General features: G+C 47.7%; 1 protein-coding gene across 2 annotated transcripts in view; it reads left to right on the top strand.

The window, feature by feature from the left end:
- The window catches only part of Ift43 (intraflagellar transport 43), a 78,515-nt gene that overhangs the window by 34,647 nt on the left and 20,638 nt on the right, over positions 1-23,230 (top strand). For both annotated transcript variants that reach the window (XM_046440794.2, XM_046440795.2), the window contains 2 exons: positions 18,458-18,490; positions 19,148-19,194. In XM_046440794.2, the coding sequence (XP_046296750.1) occupies positions 18,458-18,490; positions 19,148-19,194 (80 nt within the window). The remainder of the gene's footprint in view (positions 1-18,457; positions 18,491-19,147; positions 19,195-23,230) is intronic.

The raw sequence follows: 23,230 nt of genomic DNA, 5'->3' as shown, positions 1-23,230 counted from the left end.
GTAGCTGCCTTTGCCTTTGCATTACAAGTAACTAATTGCTGGTTACTGTTCAAGGGCTGTGTGTCTCTCGTTGCTTCTGGTCTGTGGCGCTTGGCACACACAGGTGCACGGTGTGAATTTGATCAGTGAGTGCATTTTGGATGTTTCTTAGGATCTCCAGTCATTAGGAGGGGGACCCTGTGAAGTAAAAGAACATAATCCCAGTGAAGTAAAACAACATAATCTTTGATCTTCACATTTTCATTGATAAGCACAATTTTGATTATTTGGTTTTCATGAAAAACCAAACAAGATTAGAAGAATTGAAAGTCTATTTGTCACAATTTTCTATCTCCATGAAGAGGACCACGATCAGACAGTTGGGGTGATATTTCCCCGGCTGAGAAGGCAGACTTCCGGTACTTACTCATGGAATAGCCATAACAGGACCCTTGAAAAGTTTCGTAAAGGCTTTAAATGTGGTACTTAGGGATCCTATAGGCTAGGGAAGAGGTAGGGAGTGTGCATCATCTTTCCTCTTGGTGTGATTTGAGGGGTACTTTCATGCCACTCCCCCTGGATTGACATGGGGATGTTTGGTGCAGAACAAACAGGTGTGCTAGGCTGTATTCATTACAGTTTAGGGCCTCGATGGCTTGTGTAGTGTCACAAAACCGATTTGCTTAAATGACTAGGCAGGAGATAACTGCACTCTGATTCCAGTGGCACTTGAATACTTTGCTTGCCTCTCTGAAAAGTGGAGCAGTCTACCTAACCAGTGGCCCTGTCACTCCTCTCCTCGGAGCAGAGGCAAGCACCTGAGGCACCAGGGAGGCAGTGAGGAGAGAACAGTGGCACCTGAGTTGCACACCTGCCTGTGCGTGTGCCCTAGGGACAGGACAGCTGAGCCCCCCAGGGACCCAGTCAGCAGAATTACATCTCAGTTGCCTGAGGAGAGGCCCCAGCACACTGCAGCCACAGGCCCTCTTCCTGCTTCCCCCGAAGCCTGCTCTCAGCTTCCTCTCTGCCCTTCACTTTTCTTCATGAAGATACCCTTGACCTTCACTGCAGTTGAAAACCAGGTGTACTTCTAGAGTGGGTTCTCAGCATGACCCTGGAAGGCTTTAACTTGGCCTCTGTTAGTCTCCGGTTTTGCAAAAGTGAAAGCCCCCCTGGTGACTGGAGCTGGTTGTTTCTTGGAGCCAGTGTTAGAAGAGTAGAGCTTGAAGGGTCTCTGGTGTCAGGAAAGGAATAAACAGTCCATAGAATTCTCTCTAAATAACAACAGCCAAAAGGTGGAGGTGGAACATTCCATTTGTTTCTCTGGACTGCTGCATAGTGCAGCTCTTCTAGACTGGAGGGTAGAGCCAGTGTCCTGTCCTGTCAAATTCTAGTGTTGCTGTAAGAGCTGGTTGGGGTCTGTGTAAACCCTGCATTGCTGGGGGACTCCTTAGAAGCAGCCTCATTGATTTTTTTTTTTTAAATAAAGTCCCTTTTAGTTTTCAAGCCAACTGAGAATTTTCATGATGTAAAATTCAAACAAGACAGATAAAACTGAATTTACCTGCAACCACCATCTCCACTCTTAGCCATCTCTCTAAAAATAAGTACTAGAAACATTTGTTGGTATCTTTTAAGAAAATATTGGTGCATTATAATTTTGTATAATAGTGGGATTCATGGTTACGATTCGTACATGCACACACTATACCAGTATAATTTGGTCATTTTTGTTCTCCAGTACCTCCTTTCTCTCCTTGTTGGTATCTTTTACACACTTCAACAGATGCACAGATTGTCCCCTATTTTTGATGGTTTGACTTATGATTTTAAACTTTACAATGATGTGAAAGCAATATGTATTCAGTAGAAATAGTACTTTAGTACTTTGAATTTTGAATTTGGATCTTTTCCTGGCTAGGGATTTGTACAATCCTCTCGTGATGCTGGGATGTGGCAGCAAGCACCCTCCACCCCCCCATAGAGTACAGCCTGTGTCACCTGTGTCACTAAGCCATAGTGTTCCATAGGTGAGGTGTGTTAAATGAATTTTCCACTTGCAAATCGGTTTATCAGGACCTAACCCCTGTAAATCTATCTGTACTGACCAAAATAAGTATTTTTTTTTTTAAATAGAAGTAAGATCGTATTCAGTGTCCTGCATCCTGTGTTTGAATTTCTTTTCCACTTAGCAGTGAGTGCTTCCTTTTCCTAATTGCTCCATAATAATCCCTCCTATAATAGTAGGAGACACTACTCCCCTCTGGGTGGACATGAAGGTTCTTTTTGTTCATGCCCCCATGCACCCCATGATCAAGCCTCTGATGGTGTCTGTTTTCTTTTTTCAACAGCTCTGTTTTTTAGGGAATTGACAGTTTCATCCTCAGAAGTAGATTCTGCCTTCTGGGGCGTCGCTGCCAAACCTGTAGCTGGATAGCTCACATCTTGCCAGCCCTCTTGTTGCACAGACGAGAACACACACGTGTGAACACACCACACACACAAGTAGCACAAGTCCACAGACACCTCCTCTCTTGTGACTTCTGAGCTGAGCCCTGGAGTCATTTGATCCTCAAAAACAGTCATTTGGTCCTTAAAGCAACCCCCATGGGGTAGGTGCTATTATTATTTCTTCTCTCAGATGAGGAAACTGACGTTCAGAAAGGTGAAATGACTTGCTCACAGTCACAGGGCTGGTAAGTCACCAGCCAGAACTGGAACCGGGTGAGTCTGATGCTCTTCGGTGCTCCACCACCCCCTGTTTTTTGCCCCTTAGCATCTGAGTGTCCCTACACAAGGTGGCACCTCAGCAGGCATTCCCATGGGATGAGTTGACACAGCTCAGCCGGGAGAGCGATGGTGGCCCTCCCTGACCTCCCTTGGCCTACCTGTCCAAGAGCTGCAGTCCAGCCACTCAGGCCCCCAGAGAACTGCCTGGTGTGTGTGGGACTAACCCCACACATCTGGTTAATGCAAGGAGGCAGCCAGCTCTTAGGGGCACAAACCAAGGCCATGCCAGCCCTGCCATTAAAAGGCTTATTAGGCTGGTCATTAAGTTCAGTTAGGCATTGGGAACGATTTTCCCTTCTAACACTGCAGTGCCCTCCAAGAACTGGATCCATTCCCAGGCAGCTGACTTGGGAGACAGGTACTAGTTTCTGTGGCCTTGGCAGCCCCCACCTCTTGTTTTGGGGTCCTGCGAGGCTGTTTCCTGAGCTTATTACTGAGCCACCCTCCTGTGCCAGGGCCACTGTTTCCCCTGACCTGTGGAGGAGCTGGACATCCGCCCTATGCTGTGGCTCTCAGGGTTGCATGATCTTGGAGCATATCATGCCCACTTTCTGGCCCAAAGTTCCCTAAGGAGTTTGAACTTGATGATCTCAAAGTTCCCTTTTGACCTGTAGGCTCTTATGATTCTGGGAAGTGAGTCCCACATTATCCACACTTCATGGAGTAGAAAGCTCAAGATCAAGCTTTGAGCCTTCTTTTCAGCAGGGGAGGACATCTTTAAAGAAGGGGACAAGGAAAGGCAGTGGGCATAGTACAGAGCCCTGGGTAGGACGTGCAAAGGGGCCAAGGCACAGGGTAGCCTTGAGCAGCCAGCTCAACATCCTTGAGCTCTGTCTTCTCAGTACTAAAACCAAGTGGTCTCACGGCCTTCCCTGACTCAGAAAGTGTGTGTGAGCACCTAACACACACTTTCTGGATGGCTGCTGGGAACAGGTCTTTGTAGTCTAAGTTATAGCCTGGAAATGAAGTAGCTGACTGTGAGGTGGGAACAGGCCTTCCAGGCATGGCCAGGAGAGGGGAGGTACAGATAAACCACGGTGTGTTAAGAGTGTTAGGATGAGCACACCACAGTGACTGACCCCAGGTTTGTATAGGGAAGTAGAAGGGGCCAAGGGGCAGGGTGGAGGGGGGCCTGCAGGCAGAGCCTTGAGCTGCCACTGAAGTGGGGGATAGGTGTGTGATCAGTGATTCAGGGGACATGTTATCACTCCTCTTGTGAATGCCTTTTTGACATGGCACCATCTTAGGGTATTTGCAAATGTAAAAGGAAATCCATTTCTCCCCAAGTAGAATCCTCTCTGTCAAATGAGAGAACGAACCCTCTTCTCCTACTATACTCAGTACTGCACTTCTGACACCAGATGTGTGGGGTTAGTCCCACACACACCAGGCAGTTCTCCTGTGGACACCAGCCGAGTGTCCTACAGAACCTCTCAGTCCTGGCACTGACCACCTGGAGTTAACATCAGACCCTCCAGGTTCAGTTAATTGGCTACAACAGCTTGCAGAACTCAGGAAAATACTTTTGCAGGTTTATTTCAAAGCATGTTTACTATACTTTGAATCTGGAATGTCTTTTAAAGGTCCATGTGCGCATGGTTTGGTGCCCAGCCCATGAAGCTGTTGGGAGGCAGTAGAATCTTTAAGTGGTAGGGCCTTTAGTGGGAGGAGATTAGGCCATTGTGGGTGTGCCCTTGAAGGGGACAATGGGTCTCCTGCCCCTTCTTGTCATTTTCTTTGCTTCTTGACTACCATGAGGTGAAGGCCTCTGCCACATGCTCCTGCCATGATGTATCGTGCTGCCACAGGCCCAAAGCAACAGGGCCAAGCGATCATGAACAGAAAACTCTGAAACTGTGAGCTAAAATAAACCTTAGCTCCCTATAAATTTATTTTTCTGGTATTTGTCATAGTAACACAAAGCTAACACAGTATTTTTAAATGATACAAATGAGCAGTTAGACAAAGAGATACATAGTATGAGGTTAGGAAGGGTCATGAGCTCAGGAACCTCTGTCCCCGTGGAATGAGGCATGCTCCTTTCTGTCATTCACTTGGACACTCTCCGAATCTTGTCCTTTTGAGTGTTTATGGAAGCTTCATTACATAGGCATGATTGATTAGGTCATTGGCCTTGGTGATCAACTCAGCCCTCAACCTCTTTCCCCAGAGGTCTGGATGTCAGGAATAGGGAGGTTGGGGAACTGGGACTGAAAGAAAGTTCCAGCCCTTTAATCACATAGCTGTTTCCTTTGGCAACCAGCCCTCCATCCTGAGGCTATCTTCACTTCAGAAATCCGAGGACTTGGGGAGCCCTGGGCCAGGAAACCAGGTACACATATTTCTTATTAGAAGTCACAGTGGCACACTCTGAAAGGCTCTCATGGCCGTTCTGTATAGCGGCTGTCCCCTCCTTAGGCTGCAAGGTTACAGAGGGGTCTGCCCTCCTTCTTCCTCCTGAGTGCAAGGCCTTCTTCTCTCACACATGTTGGCGAAGTCTCTCAGTCGTATCCTGAGAGTTGCACTCCCTGGTGCCCATTTCAATCCGCTGGTTTCTCTGCAGAGACCTGCATTAAGGTTATCCCATGATGCTTGCTTGGGATTGGTGTTCTCAAGCTGCCTGTTCCTGCTTGATGAGAGAGGTTCTCATCTGCCACCAGACGAGCTGTGTAGTGGGGTTGTGTCTTCTGTAGGCCCCAAACCCCATCAGCAGAGGCTTACACAGAAGGCATCAGAACCAGAAGACCAGGGCTCAGAAGACCAGGGCTGGAATGGCAGCCCTGTAGGCAGCAGGGACCCAGCTCTTTCATCTTTTGGCCCCACTGTCCTTGGTGTGTGGCTTTTGTCATGCACAGACCTCATGATTGCAAGCTGACTGCTGCCCCATCCAGGACTCACCCCGTTTTCCAGGAGGAAAAAGGGAGAATGACTTGGAGGTGAAAGAGAAGAACACCCCCTTAGAAAGCATCTGGCTTTTGTCAGTGAGGGAGACAGGCGTGCGCTCGAGGGGCTGCTGCCTCTTTCTCATTGGTCAGAAATAGAGCATATGCCCCCCGCAATGTGAGAGGCAAGGGAATGGAATATTTTTAGTTGGGTTCATCATCACCCCAAGCAAAATTGGGGTTTGAATAAAAGGGCAGGAAGATGACTTTGGGCTAGGTGGCAAACTGTTTTTTGTGATCTGACGCCATCCAGCTAAGATTCAGAAGTCCCTGGATGGTGCTGTCCTACAGTAACTACTGTGTCTTGTGACATGGAGGGTTTGTTGTGCTGACAAGCACAGGAGCAATTTCACCTAATTTTGGAATCTTTCTAGAAGTGGAGACTCCTTCAGAAAGAATCTGAATGCCAGAAAAGCTGCCTTTTAAACAGGGATGAAACAGAAGTAGCTGAAGTGAAGGAAGGGACCCAAGAGGCAGAAACAGTAAAGCAGGGATGGAAAACTGAGAGGGGGTCCAGTAGATTTTTCTGTTGAAACAGTGGCTGCTTGTGGCAAGGCTTCAGGAGCTGGCAGCAGGTGTCACGTGCCCACAAGAGTCTGTAGGCAGGAGCTGGCAGGTGGCGAGGGCAGGCTGCTGGGCATGTGACCGACGGTGCTCAGGCAGGTTCAGCAAGCAGTAACTGGGGCGTGTTGAAGCCAGGGGAATGGTGGTCCCTGGAGACAATAGGTACGAGGGAGACCTGCTGACATACCTCACCAGTATCTGTCTGGGGCTGGTCTTCAGTTATGATCATGGAGAAAGACAGCAGCTAAAGCACAGGAAATATAAACTGATGATCTGATGAGGGTTTGCAGAGCACTTCCTGCGTGCCAAGTACAGTGATGCGCCACACCGTTGACATTGGGTCAGCAACAGACCTTGTGTACAACAGTAGTCCTAGAAGGTCATATCACCTAGTAACTTCAGAGCTGACTCAGTTGGCGTAAGCACACTGTGCTGTTCCCCAGTGACGAAGCTGCCTGAGGACGCATCTCACAGAACATTTCTCCATCATCAGGTGACACCAACAGCACACTCTTCAATGCTTTGCCTGAATTAACTAATTTGATTCTTAGAAGAAAACTTGTGAAGTTCAATATGGTCCTCTCACCAGTGTTGCAGAGTTTAAGTGACTTGCCCACGAGCACACAGCTAGGAAATGGTGAAACTGATTTGACCCTAGACCCTCTGTGTTGGAGTGTTCATACTCCTATAACAGAGTACAACAGATCGGGTGATTTTTTTTTTTTTTTTTTAGTTGTAGTGGACACCCAATCTTTATTTCATTTTTATGTGGTGCTGAGGCTCAAACCCAGTGTCACGTGTGCTAGGCGGACACGCTACCACTGAGCCACAACCCCAGATGAGTCATAGAAATTGCCCTCTCACAGTTCTGGAGGCTGGGAAGGGCAGGGTGAGGCAGCAGCGGATTTGTGGTGTGGTGAGAACTGTTCTCTGCTTCTCGTATCGTGCCTCATTGCTATGTCATGGAGGAAGACAGGGCAAAAGGGCCTCCTGAGTTCCCTCACTGTTTTGTAAGACGCTGAGCCCTCTGCCCTCATGACCTAATTTATTTCATCATTAATCCTGGAGGAAATGTGGCCATCAAACCACAGCATCCTCTCACTTCAGAACCACTGGTGTCAGACCGTTAGAGCAGAGCTGGGCACGAGCACCTTGGCCAGCCGACCCTGGACTTATGCTGAGGTAGTTTGAGTCCCCCTGACCCAGAGGACAGGCAAATTGGTTTTGAGCTGCCTGTGTCTGGAGGCCTGGAGGGTTTAGCAGGTGCCCTCTTCCCAGCTATGTGGCAGGAAAGGGAACTGGAGTCACATTAAGTAGGAAGAAACAGTGGGAATGTCAGGAGCACGTGAGCAGTTTGGGAGAGGAGTCAGGGAAGCAGGATTTCTCCATGCACTTGCAAAAGTTATAGCAAGTTTCAGCCATAACTAAGAAAGAAGAGGATGGGCTGGGGAGGAAAGGCCTTAAGTTCTTAATCAGGAGGAGAGTTCAAGTTAACTTTGTTGTCCCTAAAGCTATTCAAAAAGGAAGAAGAGCTGGGCATCATGGCACATGCCTATAATCCCAGCTGAGGCTGAGGCAGGAGGATTGCAGGTTCAAAGCCAGCCTCAGCAACTTATCAAGGCCCTAAGCCACTTAGCAAGACTCTTGTCTCAAAATAAAATATATATGGGTGAGGGTGCTGTGGAAGTGGCTCAGTTGTTAACCCCCACCCCCACCCCCACCCCCGATCAATTCCTGATACCAAAAAAAGAAAAAGGAAAGAGGGCTTCCTTTCACGTTCTCGTTCCTCCCTGTTTCCCACCACCACCACCACCACCACCACCACCACCACATGGACTTGGAGAGCTCAGACAAGCATATTGTCCTGGCTTGACTGAAATTTTAGGGCAGGATAAACCAGTGAGGGGAGGGAGCTTCTAGGGGGCTGTCAGAAAAGGGAACAGGCGGGTCGGGCAGGATTGGTGATCATTCAGAGCTGGGCAGAGACCTGAGCAGTGTCGGAGTCCAGCCCCCTCTGTTTGCAGAGGGAGGAATGAGGCCTGGGGAGGTTTACTAACTCCAAATCATAGAATCTTAAGAGTTAGAAACGGCCCTTAAATGTCACCTTGCCCCGCTGCCCAAGGTCACACAACTAATTAGTAGAGTGGCGTGCGCCTCACATCCCACATCCCTGCCCCTTCACAGACCTCGAGAGCTGGGCCATTCATCTCAAGTTCACGGAGCGGCCGTGCACCGTACTGTTTGTGCAAGAGCGAGGCTGTTAGAATAGAAGCGCCTTTACTGCGATCCTCTGGGACCCTCACAGAAATGAGATGTTGATCATATGAAGCAATCTGATTGAACAGAAAAACTTTCAAGGAAAAAAGTTGTGTCCCCTGAGCCAGCTGCCTGTGCTGAGGGGGACGGCTGCCTTGCAGCGTGAGAAGCCAGAGACCAGGAGGGGAGGATGGGAGGCGCCCGCCATTGGTTAAAATTCTCCCGACAGAATGATCTCCTTGTTCTCCCTTTGACGGATCCGCGCTCTCAAAAATAAAATGCATCTGTGAACATCACACCTACTTCTTTCCTTTTCTTTTTGGTCCTTTATCGAGAAATAACCGAAAGCAGTTTTAATATAAGCAGCAGCAACGCGGGCATCGTAGGTTTAATATGCACATGAAATGGAGGAAGGCCCCTCACAGATCTGAGTTTTGTCTGACCTAGCAGGTTTTTGAGTGAGTTTACTTTTTGACCCTTGCTGTCCTGACCAGGGCTGGTTACTGGTGGCAGTGCCATTGTCTCCTGGTGTCACCGTGGTCATTATGCAAGAGGCCATGTTTAGAAGTGCCAGAGTGTCCTTCATTCTATTTACCAGAAATTCACCAGCAGGGACCATAAGCCTTCAGGAGGCACCCCATGGCCCTGCCTGATCCCTGGCCTAGCATGTGTCTCCCAGTAGCCCAAGTGCTTCCTCTTTGCACACCTCATCCCTTGGGCTATTTTAGTGTATTTGCGGCTTTAGTGGCGGGGAAGGTTGTGAAAAAGGAGCAGAGAAAACAACCGAGAGGAAAGAAATCTACCTAGGAAGTAGTCTTCACAGGTTCTCAGATAGCGAGCAAAACATTCTCTCCAGAAGTAGAAGACCCATTTATCCAGCAATTAAAAATGAATTGAAGCCAGGTGTCATGTGTGACACTTCCTGTAATCCCAGCGACCCAAGAGACTAAAGCAAGGGGATCACAAGTTCAAGGCCAGCCTGGGCAACTTAGGGAGACCCTGTCTCAAAATAACTGAAAAGGGCTGGGGATGTGGCTCAGCAGTAGAACATCTCTGGGTTAAATCTCATGTCTACCTGCCCTCAAGAAAATTTCTTTTAAATACATTTATTAAAGTAAAAGGAAGTAGGTCCAGAAAGGCTACAACTGGAGTGGAATCCCTGAAGGTGGCACTTGAGTACAGCAGATGTTTGAGCCATGGTGTCCTGTGGCAGCTGTCCGCTGCTTTGCCTCCTGTTGTTTGGGGGTTTGTGAGGGGGGCACACAACTTCTTCCACTTAACCCTTGTGCTGCTTTTACACTGCAGAGTGGCAAGCTGAGTGACGTTCACGTATGAGTTGCATGTTATTCATTGAAATCTCTTTTTGTATGTTGGCTTCAGTGACTTGAACTGGGGGAAAAAGAATCCATTGAAGATTAATTCCTAGCTGTGCAGCTCCCTCCCGATTCCTGATCAATGTATATATTTACAGTTGAGACTCGCAGGCAGCAGCATCTCATGTGAGTCAGCATTTTACCCACCGTGCCTGTGTTTGGCTACACCAGGGTCCCCTGTTGCTGCTTGAGCACACCTGGCCCCTTCGTGCCTCTGACCTTTGTTCAGGTAGTTTCCTTCCTTCCTGGAGCTTTTCTTACAAGCCTCCCCAGAGCAGCCAACTGGAGAGGCTAGTGTCCTCTGGAATCCACTACATCTTGCTAACACTGGCCTCCCTGTCCTGCTAAGTTAGGGGCATAGTAGAACCAGGGGCAGCAGCACAAACCAAGGAGTATGTGTGGACCTTAGTTTCTTTTCTTTTTGTACTAGGCATTGAACCCAGGGGCGCTTAACCACTGAGCTACATCCCCAGCCATTCTTATTTTTTATTTTGAGACAGTGTTTTATTAAGTTGCTGCGGCTGGCTTCAAACTTATGATCCTCCTGCCTCAGCCTTCGGAGCGGATGGGATTACAGGCATGCGCCATGCTTAGCTGTGAACCTAATGTCTAGTTCCAGCTCTGCATCCCGCTGACTGTGGGGCTTTCTTCAGGTCCCTTTATTGAATCCAAGTCTCCCATTTCCACTCTAGCAGCTGCAGTTTGAATGGTGGTAGATGTCATTTAGACCCTGAAGTTTGTGTGCTTATGGAGGTATTAGTGTTATTTCTATAATGTTTTTTTCTCCCACCAGATTATAATGTCCTAAGCAAAAATCCTCAATTCCCACACCTCCTATTTGTGCCTAAGACATAATTAGCAATCCAATAACTATTTCCTGAATAAAATAATGTTCACTCGAGATAAGTAAAGTCTAGAGCGCTGTCTCTCTTTTTTCTCTGTCTCTGCTACTTTTCTCTGATAGCATGTGTATGTGCAATTTTTATATAGTCCCATTAGTGTTTTTAGCTACTGAAACGGTTTCTTATATTTCAACCTTTTTTCCTGATAAATATTGTTTGAATCAAAACAAAGATGTTATTTTTAATCTACCCAGCAGGGGGCAGACTTCACCCAGAAATTGCCTTGTAATTCACTATCTCTTCAGGAGGACAGGCTTTGGCGGTCTACATTCAGGATGCAGACATGGGTTCTCATTTCTTTACCAGATACCTTATTGATGAACTATGCCATCAGGAGCCAAATGTGGTCCACTGTGTCCTAAAACCCCGGAGTGCCAAAATTTGGGTGCTAGGGAATTCTTGTTTGTCATTAAAGAAAGGAGAAAATACATTTTAGATAATAAACAGATAAAAGGCAAGAACTAGGAACTGAGGGGGAAAGGGTGGGCACTTTAGCTTTCAGGAGAGATTTGAATGAGAAGGAATTTGTTGGCCAAGAAAACTTCAGTTCATGAGAAACAGCTGGCTTTTCACCAGCACTATGTGAATGGGGACCTTTAGAGCTAAGGGTCCCCGAGCATCCAGTTTACAATCTGACTCTGAAGGGGTAGCGTAGCCACCATTACAGTGTCAGGTACCTCCTCTTCTTGTTTTCCTTGCAAAGGCTTGTTTGGTGGGTCACACAGTTTATTAAGATCCTTGTTTTGGGGTTTTGCTAAGTGATGTGATCTGGGACTGTCTTCTCTGTCTTAGGCCTGGATAAAATTTATCTCAACATGGTTTAGGAGCAAGTTGAAATTTTTATTGGACATTTTATAATCACGAGGGGAGAAAACTTTGCAAGAAAATGACATTTTGATCTCTCTTTCCTCCAGAGGAGTGATACGTTTTTAAAATGTGAAGTAGCTTTGGTGCCAGTTTAGTAGTTAATCTTATTTCTGATACTGCCCTTGCCAGCTTTTCCTTATGAATTTGGCCCCTGGCTGAAGAATGTCTTCTTTTCGCAATGGGCCATGTGAGTGCCCTGTGTTGCTTTAGGTTTCTTGCCCGCAACAGGTTGTAGTTGTCACCATTTGTCCAAACCCTTCACGTTTCCCCTGAGATCAGAGGCGGCAGCTCTGAGGAGTGGGCCCAGGAGGGCGGTCCCCTGGGCAGTCAGGGATCTGGCACTCGGTCTATCCGAAGCTGGTTCCGTCTTGCAGCAGGAAGGTGAGTCTAGGGTCCAGTATGTGCCGTGGGTATTAAAAGGCTTCAAGGACACTTCCCCCCATTTATCCCAGTTATGTCCCCTGCTAAAATAGGTTAACGGTGTCTAATTAACCGCTGAACATTGTCATGCTGCATAAAGATAGCATCCCGGCTGTCCTCTGAGCCATGGTACTTTATCTCCATTTAGATCTCTGCAGTGTTCCATTAGACACAAGAGGAACATTTCACCTGAGTTGATGTCTGCGTTAGCACTGCCTTTCAGCCTCTGGCACATAACCCAGGTGGTAGTACTCGAGGGATCTGGGGTGCTTCAGGGCCTCTCCCCTAGAAGCTAGTGGGGTCCCTGCAGTTGGGGTCATGACTACTTGTGTGGACTCTTGATCATGATGATCAGGACAGACCCCTCACAGCAAGAGGGTGACAAGGACAGACTCCATAGGAGGGGAGGATTTTTTTCACATCTTTACCGTTGAGCCCCAGAATGGAACCCTGAGGATTCAGGAGTTCACCAGAAGCCAGGCACAGTGGTACACACCTGTGATCCCAGCTACTTGGGAGGCTGAGGCAGGAGGATTACAAGTTTAAGGGTAACCTCAGCAACTTAGCAAGACTCTGTGTCAAATAAATAATCAAAAGGGCTGGGGCTATAGATCACTAGTAGACTGCCCCTGGGATTATTCCCAGTAAAAAACACACACACGCGCGCGCACACACACACACACATACACACACACATACACATGCACGTACACAGAAGTCTACTGGGCCTCATGGGGCTGTGGTCATGGGATACACCATTGGGACAAGCTTGTCCTTATCCAACCAAATGGATGTCAGTGTAGTCACTGAGTACCAAGGAAAGAGATTGCATTTAAGCACAAGAAATGCAAAAAGGAGGGAACATGGAGGGGAAGGTGACTTACAGACATGATCTCTTTTTTTTGCCATAACTCAAGGTGTCATGTTATAAATAATAACGTACATAATAAATCACACAGAATAATTAAACTAGCATTAACTACTGTATTATGAGGCCTGACAAAGCTGTATCCCTATGTAAGTTGAAATGTGTCTCCATTAGAGAAAATATTGATGGAATGGAAGTAGAGTCTAGAGGGAGCATTTTGGTTGGTGGAGCCGCTGGCCTGCCTCCGAACACTGGGCTTTTTTTTTTCCTGCTAGGTAAGTAACCTTGGGCAAGTTGACTTCGCTGAGCCCCAGTCTCCTCACCTGTAAAACAGAGCAAATTAAATAAGATAATGTGACCGTTCAGAAACGCCATGTGTAATACTGTGTGTGACGTAAGCTATGCCAACCACAGGCACGTATAAATAACATCACTTAGCCCAGTGCTTGACCGTCTTCCTTCTCTAGCAGGTTTGTGGGGAGGCCGGCTGCAGCCTGGGAGTGGGTTTTCCTAAAAATTAAGAGCGAGTAACTGCATCAAGCCGAAGAAAGAGAAATGGGGGTGAAAAGAAGAAGGGGCTGGCTGAGTGCTGAGCTGAGGGACAGGACTCTACAGACTCTCACCCTTAAGCACCTCTGCTCGAGGAGCCGATGTTTAAAGCACGGGGTGGCTTTGTGGCTGAGTGTTTTTGGCAGTTTGGAAAGGACCACACAGAGGTGGCCATGACTTCCCTTTGCCAGGCCACTGACCAGGAGGGTGCCTCCCTCGCAGGAGGAAGGCAACTAGTGGGTGGAGGTGAGGGAGGAGGTTTACCCCCGGTGTCCAGAGGTGAGGCCTCACTCTGCAAAATGGCCACAGCCATCAGCAAGTGATGGAGGAGCTCTTAAAAAGAAACCTGGCACTTAATTAACTTTTCAAAGTGCTGGTTCAGCAGCCTTCCAGCCACACATTCTGCATAGTGAACGCGCATCTCTAATCAGGTGTGAATTGCCCTGGTCCACCGCTGGGAGAGCGCCTGTGCTTTGGTGTGAGCACCGTGGGCTCCTGTGTGCATCTCAGGACGGCATCCAGGAACAGAGGCTTCCTTCCCTCCACTGACCACTCGGGGGCTCTGGCTGTTCCCTCCTCACCTCAGCCTTCAGGCCATGTCCAAGTTCATTAACACTTCTGGGGAAAGAAAGTAGGCGGCTCAGAAGGAGGGGGCAGGTAGGTTTCCGATTGCTGCTTAGCAACTGGAGCGTTCAGCCTCATATCTGAAATAAGGTTAGGGCAGAGAGTCTCACAGTCGTGCCTGGGGCCTATTTCTGGAAATTACTATGGGGGGGTGGTTAGCACATGTTCATTGAAGAAGCTCCCCAGGTGTGATTCAGTTAAGAGCTTCCTGCTTAAAGGACTCCAGCTTTCCGTTGTCACAGCCTTCTGTTGCCTTCTGGGAGTCAAGAAGGGAGTGGCTGCAGTCAATCCAGACAGATGTCTGGGTGCCCGGGGACACTGGGAAATCAGGCGGGATCCACTTTTTTTTTTTTTTTTTTTTTTTAAATATTTATTTATTTTTTTTTAGTTCTCGGTGGACACAACATCTTTGTTTGTATGTGGTGCTGAGGATCGAACCCGGGCCGCACGCATGACAGGCGAGCGCGCTACCGCTTGAGCCACATCCCCAGCCCCCCGGGATCCACTTTTGAAAAAGCTGGGGGCAACGTGTTTGGGACCTGAGTGAAAGTCGGGAGTCTGGTTTCAGCCTCGTCACTAACTAGCTCTGTGATTTGGGTGAAGCCCCCCTCCGCGGCGCCCAGGGTCCCTGGGTGTAAAGGGTTCTGCTGAATCCTGCTGCACTTCTGTTCCTCAGCTCAATTGACGGTGTCCTAGACGTGGGAGTCTAGAGGGTCTGAAACAGTGCTCTGTCTCTGTGGGGTGATCTTACTAGCATTAATAGCCACTTCTAGGCAGCCAGGCACGAGGTCCTGGGGGGCAGTAATGGACAGGAAGCCCAGGCCTGCACTCCATAGACTGCCTGCCGCCACCAGACCTCGCCGGCTTCAGTGACAGCATCAGTTCCCTCAAGTTGGGGAAAAAGTACATCTGTGAGGAGGTGACCCAGAATCCACGGTTCTCCTACCTCAGCCCCTGTGGGGAGCAGAACATCAGCACCAAACCCCTCTCTGGCTCACCCCTGGCAGGCTGGTTTAGGTTTTTGTTTGTTTGCTTGGTTTTTTTGAGGGGAGGGGGGCTGGTGTACCAGGGATTGAACCCAGGGGCACTTGCCACTGAGCCACGTCCCTAGCCCCATTTTATATTTTATTTAGAGACGGGGTCTCACTGAGTTGCTTGGCGCCTCCCCATGGCCAAGCTTTGAGCCCATGATCCTCCTGCCTCAGTCTCCCGAGCTGCTGGGCTTACAGGCCTGAGCCACTCGCCCAGCCATTAATTGTTGTTTTTAACCTGTCACCAATAATTAAAAATACACCCTACATTATGTTAGGTTGTATCCTGTTTGCAGTACACTCTTTTCTAGGGTGTAAAAAAGAAAAAGAAGAAAAGGAAAGAAAAAGGAAGGAAGGAAAGCAAAGCAGGCTGGTGGCCATCTGCTAAATTGACCTCATGACTCTAAGGGGCCTTTAGGAACCTGTGCTTAGATGCTCCGTCTCCCGGGCCTGTCTGTGCTGGCCCCAGGTGCCTCTGGGGACAAACAAAGTGAGTCGGAAATGGGTTTTACTTCAGATTCTGTTCTGAGACACCATGCAGATTGTCTGTGTGTTCACGTTTCTGTAGAAACACTCTCCCAGCTATTCTCCCAAAACATGCTTCCCCTCAGCCTCCTTTCTTCTCACATTTGACATCCCCTGGAGCTGTAGGAACCTCTCCACCCACCTACTGCCTCTTGTGAGAGAACCAGCAGCAAGACTCAGTGCTGCGGAGCTAGTCCTGGGCTTGGTGGGAGGGCGCCCTAGGTAGGGACCAGCGTTAGCAGAAATCTGAACTTTCATGAAGAAAATCTCCCCATTTGGGCAACAAATCTATGTTAAAACAAAACAATAAACAAACCAAACTCTCGTACACACTGGGTAAAGTCCAGAAGTGGCCAGTTTCCATCTGTGATGAAGATCAAAGGCAGGGGCTCCATCCCATTAGGCTCCCTGTCCACAAGGAGGAAGTACCCAAACCTGTTATTTCTGGCAGAGAGAGAGCATGCCACCTAAGAGATGCCCTGCTGCCCATTCCTGATAACTCCTTTTTTTAAAATATTTTTTTTAGTTGTAGATGGATATAATACCTTTTTTTTTTTTAATGCAGTGCTGGGGATCCTCACGCATGCTAGGCAAGCCCTCTAACCCTGAGCCACAACCCCAGCTGCCTGAAGACTCCTTTGAGCTCCCTCCTTCCTGTCTGGGCAGAGTCCTTGGGCTCCCTCTAGAGGGGGAGAAAACAGGATGTGGGCTCTCTGGCAATTAAGATGAATATTAAACTCACCCCCCTTTTTGGGTGTTGGGTGGATAAGTGGCAGTTAGTGAGACTCCCCCCCAAGGATTCACTGTCATTATTACTGTTTCCTTCAGACAAAACCGCCACTGCTTTTTCCAAGCACATTGCTTAGGAAAGGAACGATTCAGCCACGCTCCTGAAGGCAGTCACAGCCGAGTATGTCCCTTATGTACAAAGTGAGGGTGGGTCTCATCTGCCTCACCTCCATTACCTGTTTTTCTCTTACCCCTCTTCATTCAGGCATTTCCACCATTCGTGACATGTTGGCCAAGTCATTTGAAAAGTAGGCTTAGCAAGTTTGACTTGAGGATGGTTAGAGGCAGTGGTTCTAGGCATGACAGGAACTAGGATGACTTAGTCCTCCCACACAGAAGGTGGTCGTGGGGGCTCGGAGCATTGGCTCAATGGTCCTCTGACTAGAACAGGCATTTTGTGAAAAATGTGAATACACCGACAATCTGCATGGTGTCTCATATTCATGCATCCTGCCTTAGAATATCCCATGTCACCCAGCAATAGGGGCGATGCCCAGGGCCTCTGGTACAGCCTGCCTTGGCTGCTTGCCGCTGCCCTCTCTGTTCCGCCTCCCTCTACCCTAGCCACTGGGCCCCTCTTCTGCCCTCCAGAGCCAAAAGCTGCAGCCTGAGAGGTCTCTCTGCAACCCCCAACTCTTTCCTCCCTCCTGGTGTCAACCATCCTTTTTTTTTTTTTCCTAAATAGTCCAGTTGATGTAGTTTATATTTCATGGAAGTTACTCTATTTTAAATTCAGGCTTAGCATATATTTTATTTTTGGCTTTTTTTTTTTTAATAAAAATGAAATTATGGCTAGACTCTCAGGGAGAATCATTTACACCTTGCAGGAATTGGTGGTTGGCTTCAGGACAGCTCTTCCTGGTGAGGTCCGTGGTCCCACCCTGTCAAGGGCTTTCTCATGCATCCTGCCTCTGGGCTCTAGGGACATGGCCACCACCTCTTTGAACCCTGGCTCGCCATGCTAGATTTCTGGCCCAAAAATTCATTTAAACAACACACAACTCTTATTGTAGGAATTTTTAGACTAAAAATGTGATCACCATGCCCACAGCACCCGGCTTTATCATCATCAGTAATTTGCCAGCCACAGTTCGAGGACTTTAGGTTGGGGTTTCGCACAGTGTCAGTAGTACCTCCTTAGATTAGAATTATCTGAACTTTTTTTTTAAAAAATGCATAGTCCTAGGCTCTTCCTCTCCAAACCAGCTGATTCAGGGACTTCCCACTGCTGGAAAAGCAGTCATGTCTAACTGTTTCCCCAGATGTTTCCCGTGCCACTGGGTATGTATCAACCATGCAGCCTATTCCTCGTGGAATGTCATGGGGGCACTCCTTGGGTGGAGGACACAGATAACTAGTGGCCGAGCCTACAGGCTAAACTTCTGCCCCCAAGAAGCTCAACATGCTGACAGTTACCACCTCCAAATAAGACTCAGAGCCTCAGTCTAAGAAAACACTTTGATTTTCAATGGGACAGTTACTATTGAAAGGAGAGTGCCATATCATTTGTGTCCTTTTCGGTTTTAAGGTCCTTGTTGAACCTGCTCTTAATCGTGACAGTTTCACTTCTAGTTATGCTAGAATAAAGCAGTAACAAGGCGCTGTAGCATCTGTGGTTTGTTTGTGCTGATTATGGGGCTGGCCTAGAAAGAGGAATACGATAACTAGGCATGGTGGCACACAGGTAGAATCCCAGCTACTCAGGAGGCCAAGGAGGGAGGATCACAAGTTCAAGGCCAACCTCAGCAACTCAGAGAGACCCTGTCTCAAAATAAGAAGGGCTGTGAGTGTGGCCCAGTGGTAGAGTATCTCTGGGTCCAATCCCCAGCATAAGGCAAAAAAAAAAAAAAAAAGAGGAATCAGATAATTAAAGCACTGTGATATACTAATTTGTCCCCACCTTTGAAACCCTTTCCCAGAACATTACCCCAAATGTGAGACTCGTGTGTTCTCAGAAACCTCATCTTCTCTTTTGCAGGTTTGGGAGGAAGGCTTCAGAAGAGATAGAAGAGTATGTGTCCAGTTTTCCTATGGCATCCTCTGGTGACCTTTGTCAACAGCATAGCCCTAATGGTCATTATGTCTTCAGCCTGTGGTGAACACAGCGTTTAGAAATAAGATAGCACAAATCTGGCTGTGGACCAGGGCTGGTCTCATGCATACTGGGTCAAGGGCTTGGACAGTGCTGCCTCCCTGGCTGACGGTCTGGACTGTGGCATCGGTGCCCACATCATCTCTCCCACCGAGTGGTCTCAGAATTGCTGTGTGCTCATCTCAGGATGCTGACCTAAGCTTGACAGAAACAGGCAGAAGCAATGCCAGCTTGCTAAGCCTTACCTCCTCCTCAGACTTACCTCAAAAAGAAAAAGAAGTTTCTAGATAAATGTGACTGTAAAAGCAAGGCCACCAATGTCACACCTCCAGGGGCCGGGGAGCATTCATGTCATGATGCGTGAGGATGGCCTTCAGAGTGGAGCATCAGGCAGGCTGTGGAACCATACATGGCAGAGCCAGTTGCCCAGTTAGGTCTGACCACAATGGGGAATGAAAGCTGGCGTAGGGACATCGCCACCTAAGAGAAACAGTGGCTGCAATAAAAAATGGGTAGTTCCTTTTGGGGTTTAAAACTCATCATCTTCTCTCTTTTTCTTCCTTTTTTTGGGGGCAGCCACCGCCTCAGACGGCACAGCCTGGATGGAATGGATGACGGAGGAGGTAAGATGACCTTGCAGGAAGTCAGGCATCTAGAGAGGGCGCAGAGTCCTGGGCATTTCTTGGACTGCAGCCTTTCTGAACTCGTGTGCAATGGTCTCCTCACGCACAGAGTCCCATCGCCATGCCTTGCTAATGATCTTGCCTCTGCTCGGAGTACCTTACCCCCATCGTTATCCACTGACCTTGCTTGTCCTTGAAAACCTAACCAAGTGTCGCCTCCTCTGGAATGTCTTCCCTTTCCATCCTATCCTCTCTCTCAGATGTCCTATGTGCCCCCACAGCCTCCTTGGCAAATCTCCACCGTAACGACAATAGCTAGACCTTCCTGGGTGCTCAGTGTGCACCAGGCACCAGCACTGCCAGTTCTGACAGTTTGTAGGTTATAACATTGAACCTCACCACAACTCTTCAGATGGAGAGTACCATTGTCATCCCCATCTCACAGTGATGGGAACTGAGGCACCAAGAGAGTGCCTGAGGTCACAACGCTGCTAGGATTTGAGTACACTTAGGAGGTCCCACTCTGAGTCTTTGTTGACTTGGTTGCCCCCTCCCCATCATCTGCCCCAGACACTAAGCTCCTTGATGGCAGACACTCTGACTTATTCACTTGGCATCTGCAGTACTGACACATAGTAGTCGGTTAATACTGACTGTGGAAGTGAAGGACAAATAAGGACTAGAAAGGCCAGCGGTTGTGGCTCCGCATCAGCTTGTGTTCAAGACTCAAGGGAAGAGATGTAGTCTGTGTGACTCTCTCAAAGCAACCTACTAGAGGGGAGCTTATGTTTGGAACCTAAAATTACTAAAGCTTTTTTAAACACCTGCATATTGGGTTGGGGCTATAGCTCAGTTGGTAGAGTGCTTGCCTTGCATGCACAGGCCCTGGGTTTGAGCCTCAGGACTACAAAAAAAAAAAAAAAACAACTTACTTATTTACCGTTTTCATACTTCTCACTCCTTTATGGAGATCCTGGTTTCTCCCTGGCATCCGTTTCCTTCAGAACTTGATCCTTTTTGGTGGAGCAGGTCCTCAGCAGCACCGTCTTCCTGCCTGAAAATGTCTTCACTTTTCACCAGACACAGAACTCTAGGCTAATGTTTTGTTTTTTTTCTTTTAGCACTTTAGTTACTTCATTGTCTTTGGTCCCACATTCTTTCTGGTGAGACATCAGTAGTCGTTCTGTCTTTGTTCCCCTCTGTGCAATGTAGTTCTTTTGTGTATGCGTCTATTCTATTTGAACTTCCAGAGTCTGTGGATTTATAATCTTCATCAAATTCAGAAAACAATTTTAGCCAGTATTTCTTTCTTTTTAAAATAGTTTTATTAATTGTTGAAGGACCTTTATTTACTTATTTATAAGTGGTGCTGAGAGTCGAACACAGTGCCTCACACATGCTAGGTAAGTGCTCCACACTGAAGTGCTCCACACTGAGCCCCAGCCCCAGCCCCAGCCCCAGCAGTATTTCTTTATGTATGTTTTTCCTTCCACTCCTTCTGGGGCTCTAGTTATGTTTGTCCACACTGTTGTCATCGAGGCAGTGGTTTTTCTGTTATTTGTTTGTTCTTCAGTCTGCTTTTCCCTTTTCTTCTGTTTGGATGGTTCTTTTGCTGTGTAATTGCTCTTTTCTTTTTTGTGATTTTTTTTTAATGTCCAATCAACTATTAAAATAGCCCATTCAGGGACTGGGGATGTGGCTCAGTGGTAAAGTGCCTGCCTGGCATGCATGAGGCCCTGAGTTCAAATCCCCAAGCACCAAAAAAAAAAAGCCCATTCAGTGAATTACTATTTCTAATAGACTTTTCAGCTCTAGAGACTTCATTTATTCCTTTTGAGGAGTGGTTACTGGTGGTTAAGCTGAGGAACACTCTACCACCAAGGTATATCCCCAGCCTTTTTTATTTTTATTTTGAAACAGGGTCTCATTAAGTTGTTCAGCCTGGCCTTGAACTTGGGATCCTCCTGCCTAGCTTTCTGAGTAGCTGGGATTACAGGCCTGCGCCATCCTCTTGGCTGTTTTTCTTTATTCTTGATGATAGGCATTATAGTAGCTGTTTTCACGTCCTTTTGCTGCTAATTCCATTGTCTCTATCTTTTCTGAGGCTGTTTCTATTAACTGATTTTTCTTCTGATTACAAGTCATATTCTTCTGCTTCTTCACACAATTAGTAGTTTTTGACTGGATGCTGGACATTGTGGATGTTCCTGTGTTGAATGGCTGGATTCTGAGTCTTTCTTGAATGACTGACCTATTTATTTTGGTAGGCAGTTAATGTATCTCTTCGTTTTGAGAATTGTCTTGGAGCCTGATAGGGCAGGTCTGGAGTTAGCCCTAAACACTGAGACACTAAGGGGTCTCTGCTGAGTGCCTGTTCTTCACTAAGGTCTGTCCCCTCTGGCTGGATGGAGCTGAGCCTCTTGCAGTTCCATACGGCTCTGGGGATTGTTCAGCTCACATTTTCCTGGTGCTAATTCTTTGCCCAGCCTGTGGCCTTTCACCTTACATAGGCATGGCTTACCTACAGACAGTCGGATCCTGAAGCTTTTCCTCTGCACAGCTTCCCAGTCTTCTCTTCCCCGGCCTTGTTCAAGTCAAACTTAACTGGGGCCAGGGAACTGAATTAAGTTAGCTAAGCTGCCCAGGTGAGTATTTGGCACACGAAAGATTGCAACCTGCTTGCTGTGGTGCCCCTGAACATCAGGACTGAGCACTGGAGAGTATAGGGGTCATGTGAAAAAGTACTTCTACCTCATCTCATCCCAAAGGGGTTCCAAAGCAGAAGAGTCAGCACTAGAGGTGAGACGGGCAGCCTACCTGTGGGAGCAGGGGAAGCTCCTGAGCATGCTCTCGTCTTTCCTCCGCAGTTTTCTTTACTTTCAGTATCTCCTGTTGACAAGCTCGTTCCTTTTTGCCAGATCTTCTTCCTTTAGCTTTGGCCACTAATCTCCTTTCCGCTGCCAGACTTTATCCCTAATAATTTCCAGTGACCCTGGTAACTAAGACACCTGCATTTCTGTTCTCGAAGTCTGTTTTCTCAGACCTGTACCTGGGATGTCCTGCCAGCCCTGAACTGGCAGCTCGGTGATTGGTGGTTGCTGGCCCTGCTTTTGATCTGACTGTCCTAACAGACTGTCAGCTGCTTCAGCCATTAATTGCACAGGACAGTGAGGTGACTGGGAGGACGTGCCAAGGACTCAAGGAAACAGGGCCTCCTCTAGATGTTAATAAAAGTGTTAGCCAGCCGGGCGTGGTCGTGCATGCCTATAATCCCAGCAGCTCGGGAGGCTGAGGCAGGAGGATCATGAGTTGAAAGTCAACCTCAGCAAAAGCAAGGCTCTAAGCAGCTCAGTGAGACCCTGTCTCTAAATAAAATACAAAATTGGGCTGGGGACATGGCTTAGTGGTCAAGTGCCTCTGAGTTCAATCCCCACCCCCAAAATAAAAGTGTTAGGAGGTTAAGGAGCAGCATGTGAGAAAATTTTTATAACACTAGAATAATGGTTCTGGAGTCTCAGATTTGAACGAGGGAGAGGGAGATGGTGATGAAGGCAGGTAGTTCATAGCATGAGGATCGGGCCAGTTTGGGATGGCACATAGGAGTGAGCATACTGCAAGTCAGCTGTGGGTCTTCTTGGGATAGCTTCAGTCCCCAGTTGCTTGTGTATTTGTCAAAACATTGAGAGACTTGTGATGTAGGGAAGAAAACATTACATTTCAGGAGAAAGATTTTAAGAGTTTTTCAGCCAAAACTTCCAAATGAAAACAGTTAAAGTCACTGTCCTGTTGGAGGGCTAGTCGGCTTTCCCATACTCTGTCTTTTCAACTCCCTGGAAAGGACTTCAGAAATCCTACTTTCTCCGCCTTTATCATCATAGAAAATGGTACACTTCAAGGAGTAACCTTAAATGTCACAGCAAAACTTTCTGAATGCCGCCGTTTGCCCACGTGATAAATACATGCTATTAGAAGGTTGTATGGGCTGCCATGAGAGATGTCACTGTAAAAGCAAATTGTTGTGCTGCAAGGAACTCTG

This window comes from Marmota monax, unplaced genomic scaffold, assembly GCF_021218885.2.
Source record: "Marmota monax isolate L192 unplaced genomic scaffold, Marmota_monax_Labrador192_F-V1.1 WCK01_AAM20220418_F8-fsc00017, whole genome shotgun sequence".
NCBI classification, from domain to species: Eukaryota; Metazoa; Chordata; class Mammalia; order Rodentia; family Sciuridae; genus Marmota; species Marmota monax.
This window is presented reverse-complemented; position numbering and strand designations above follow the sequence as displayed.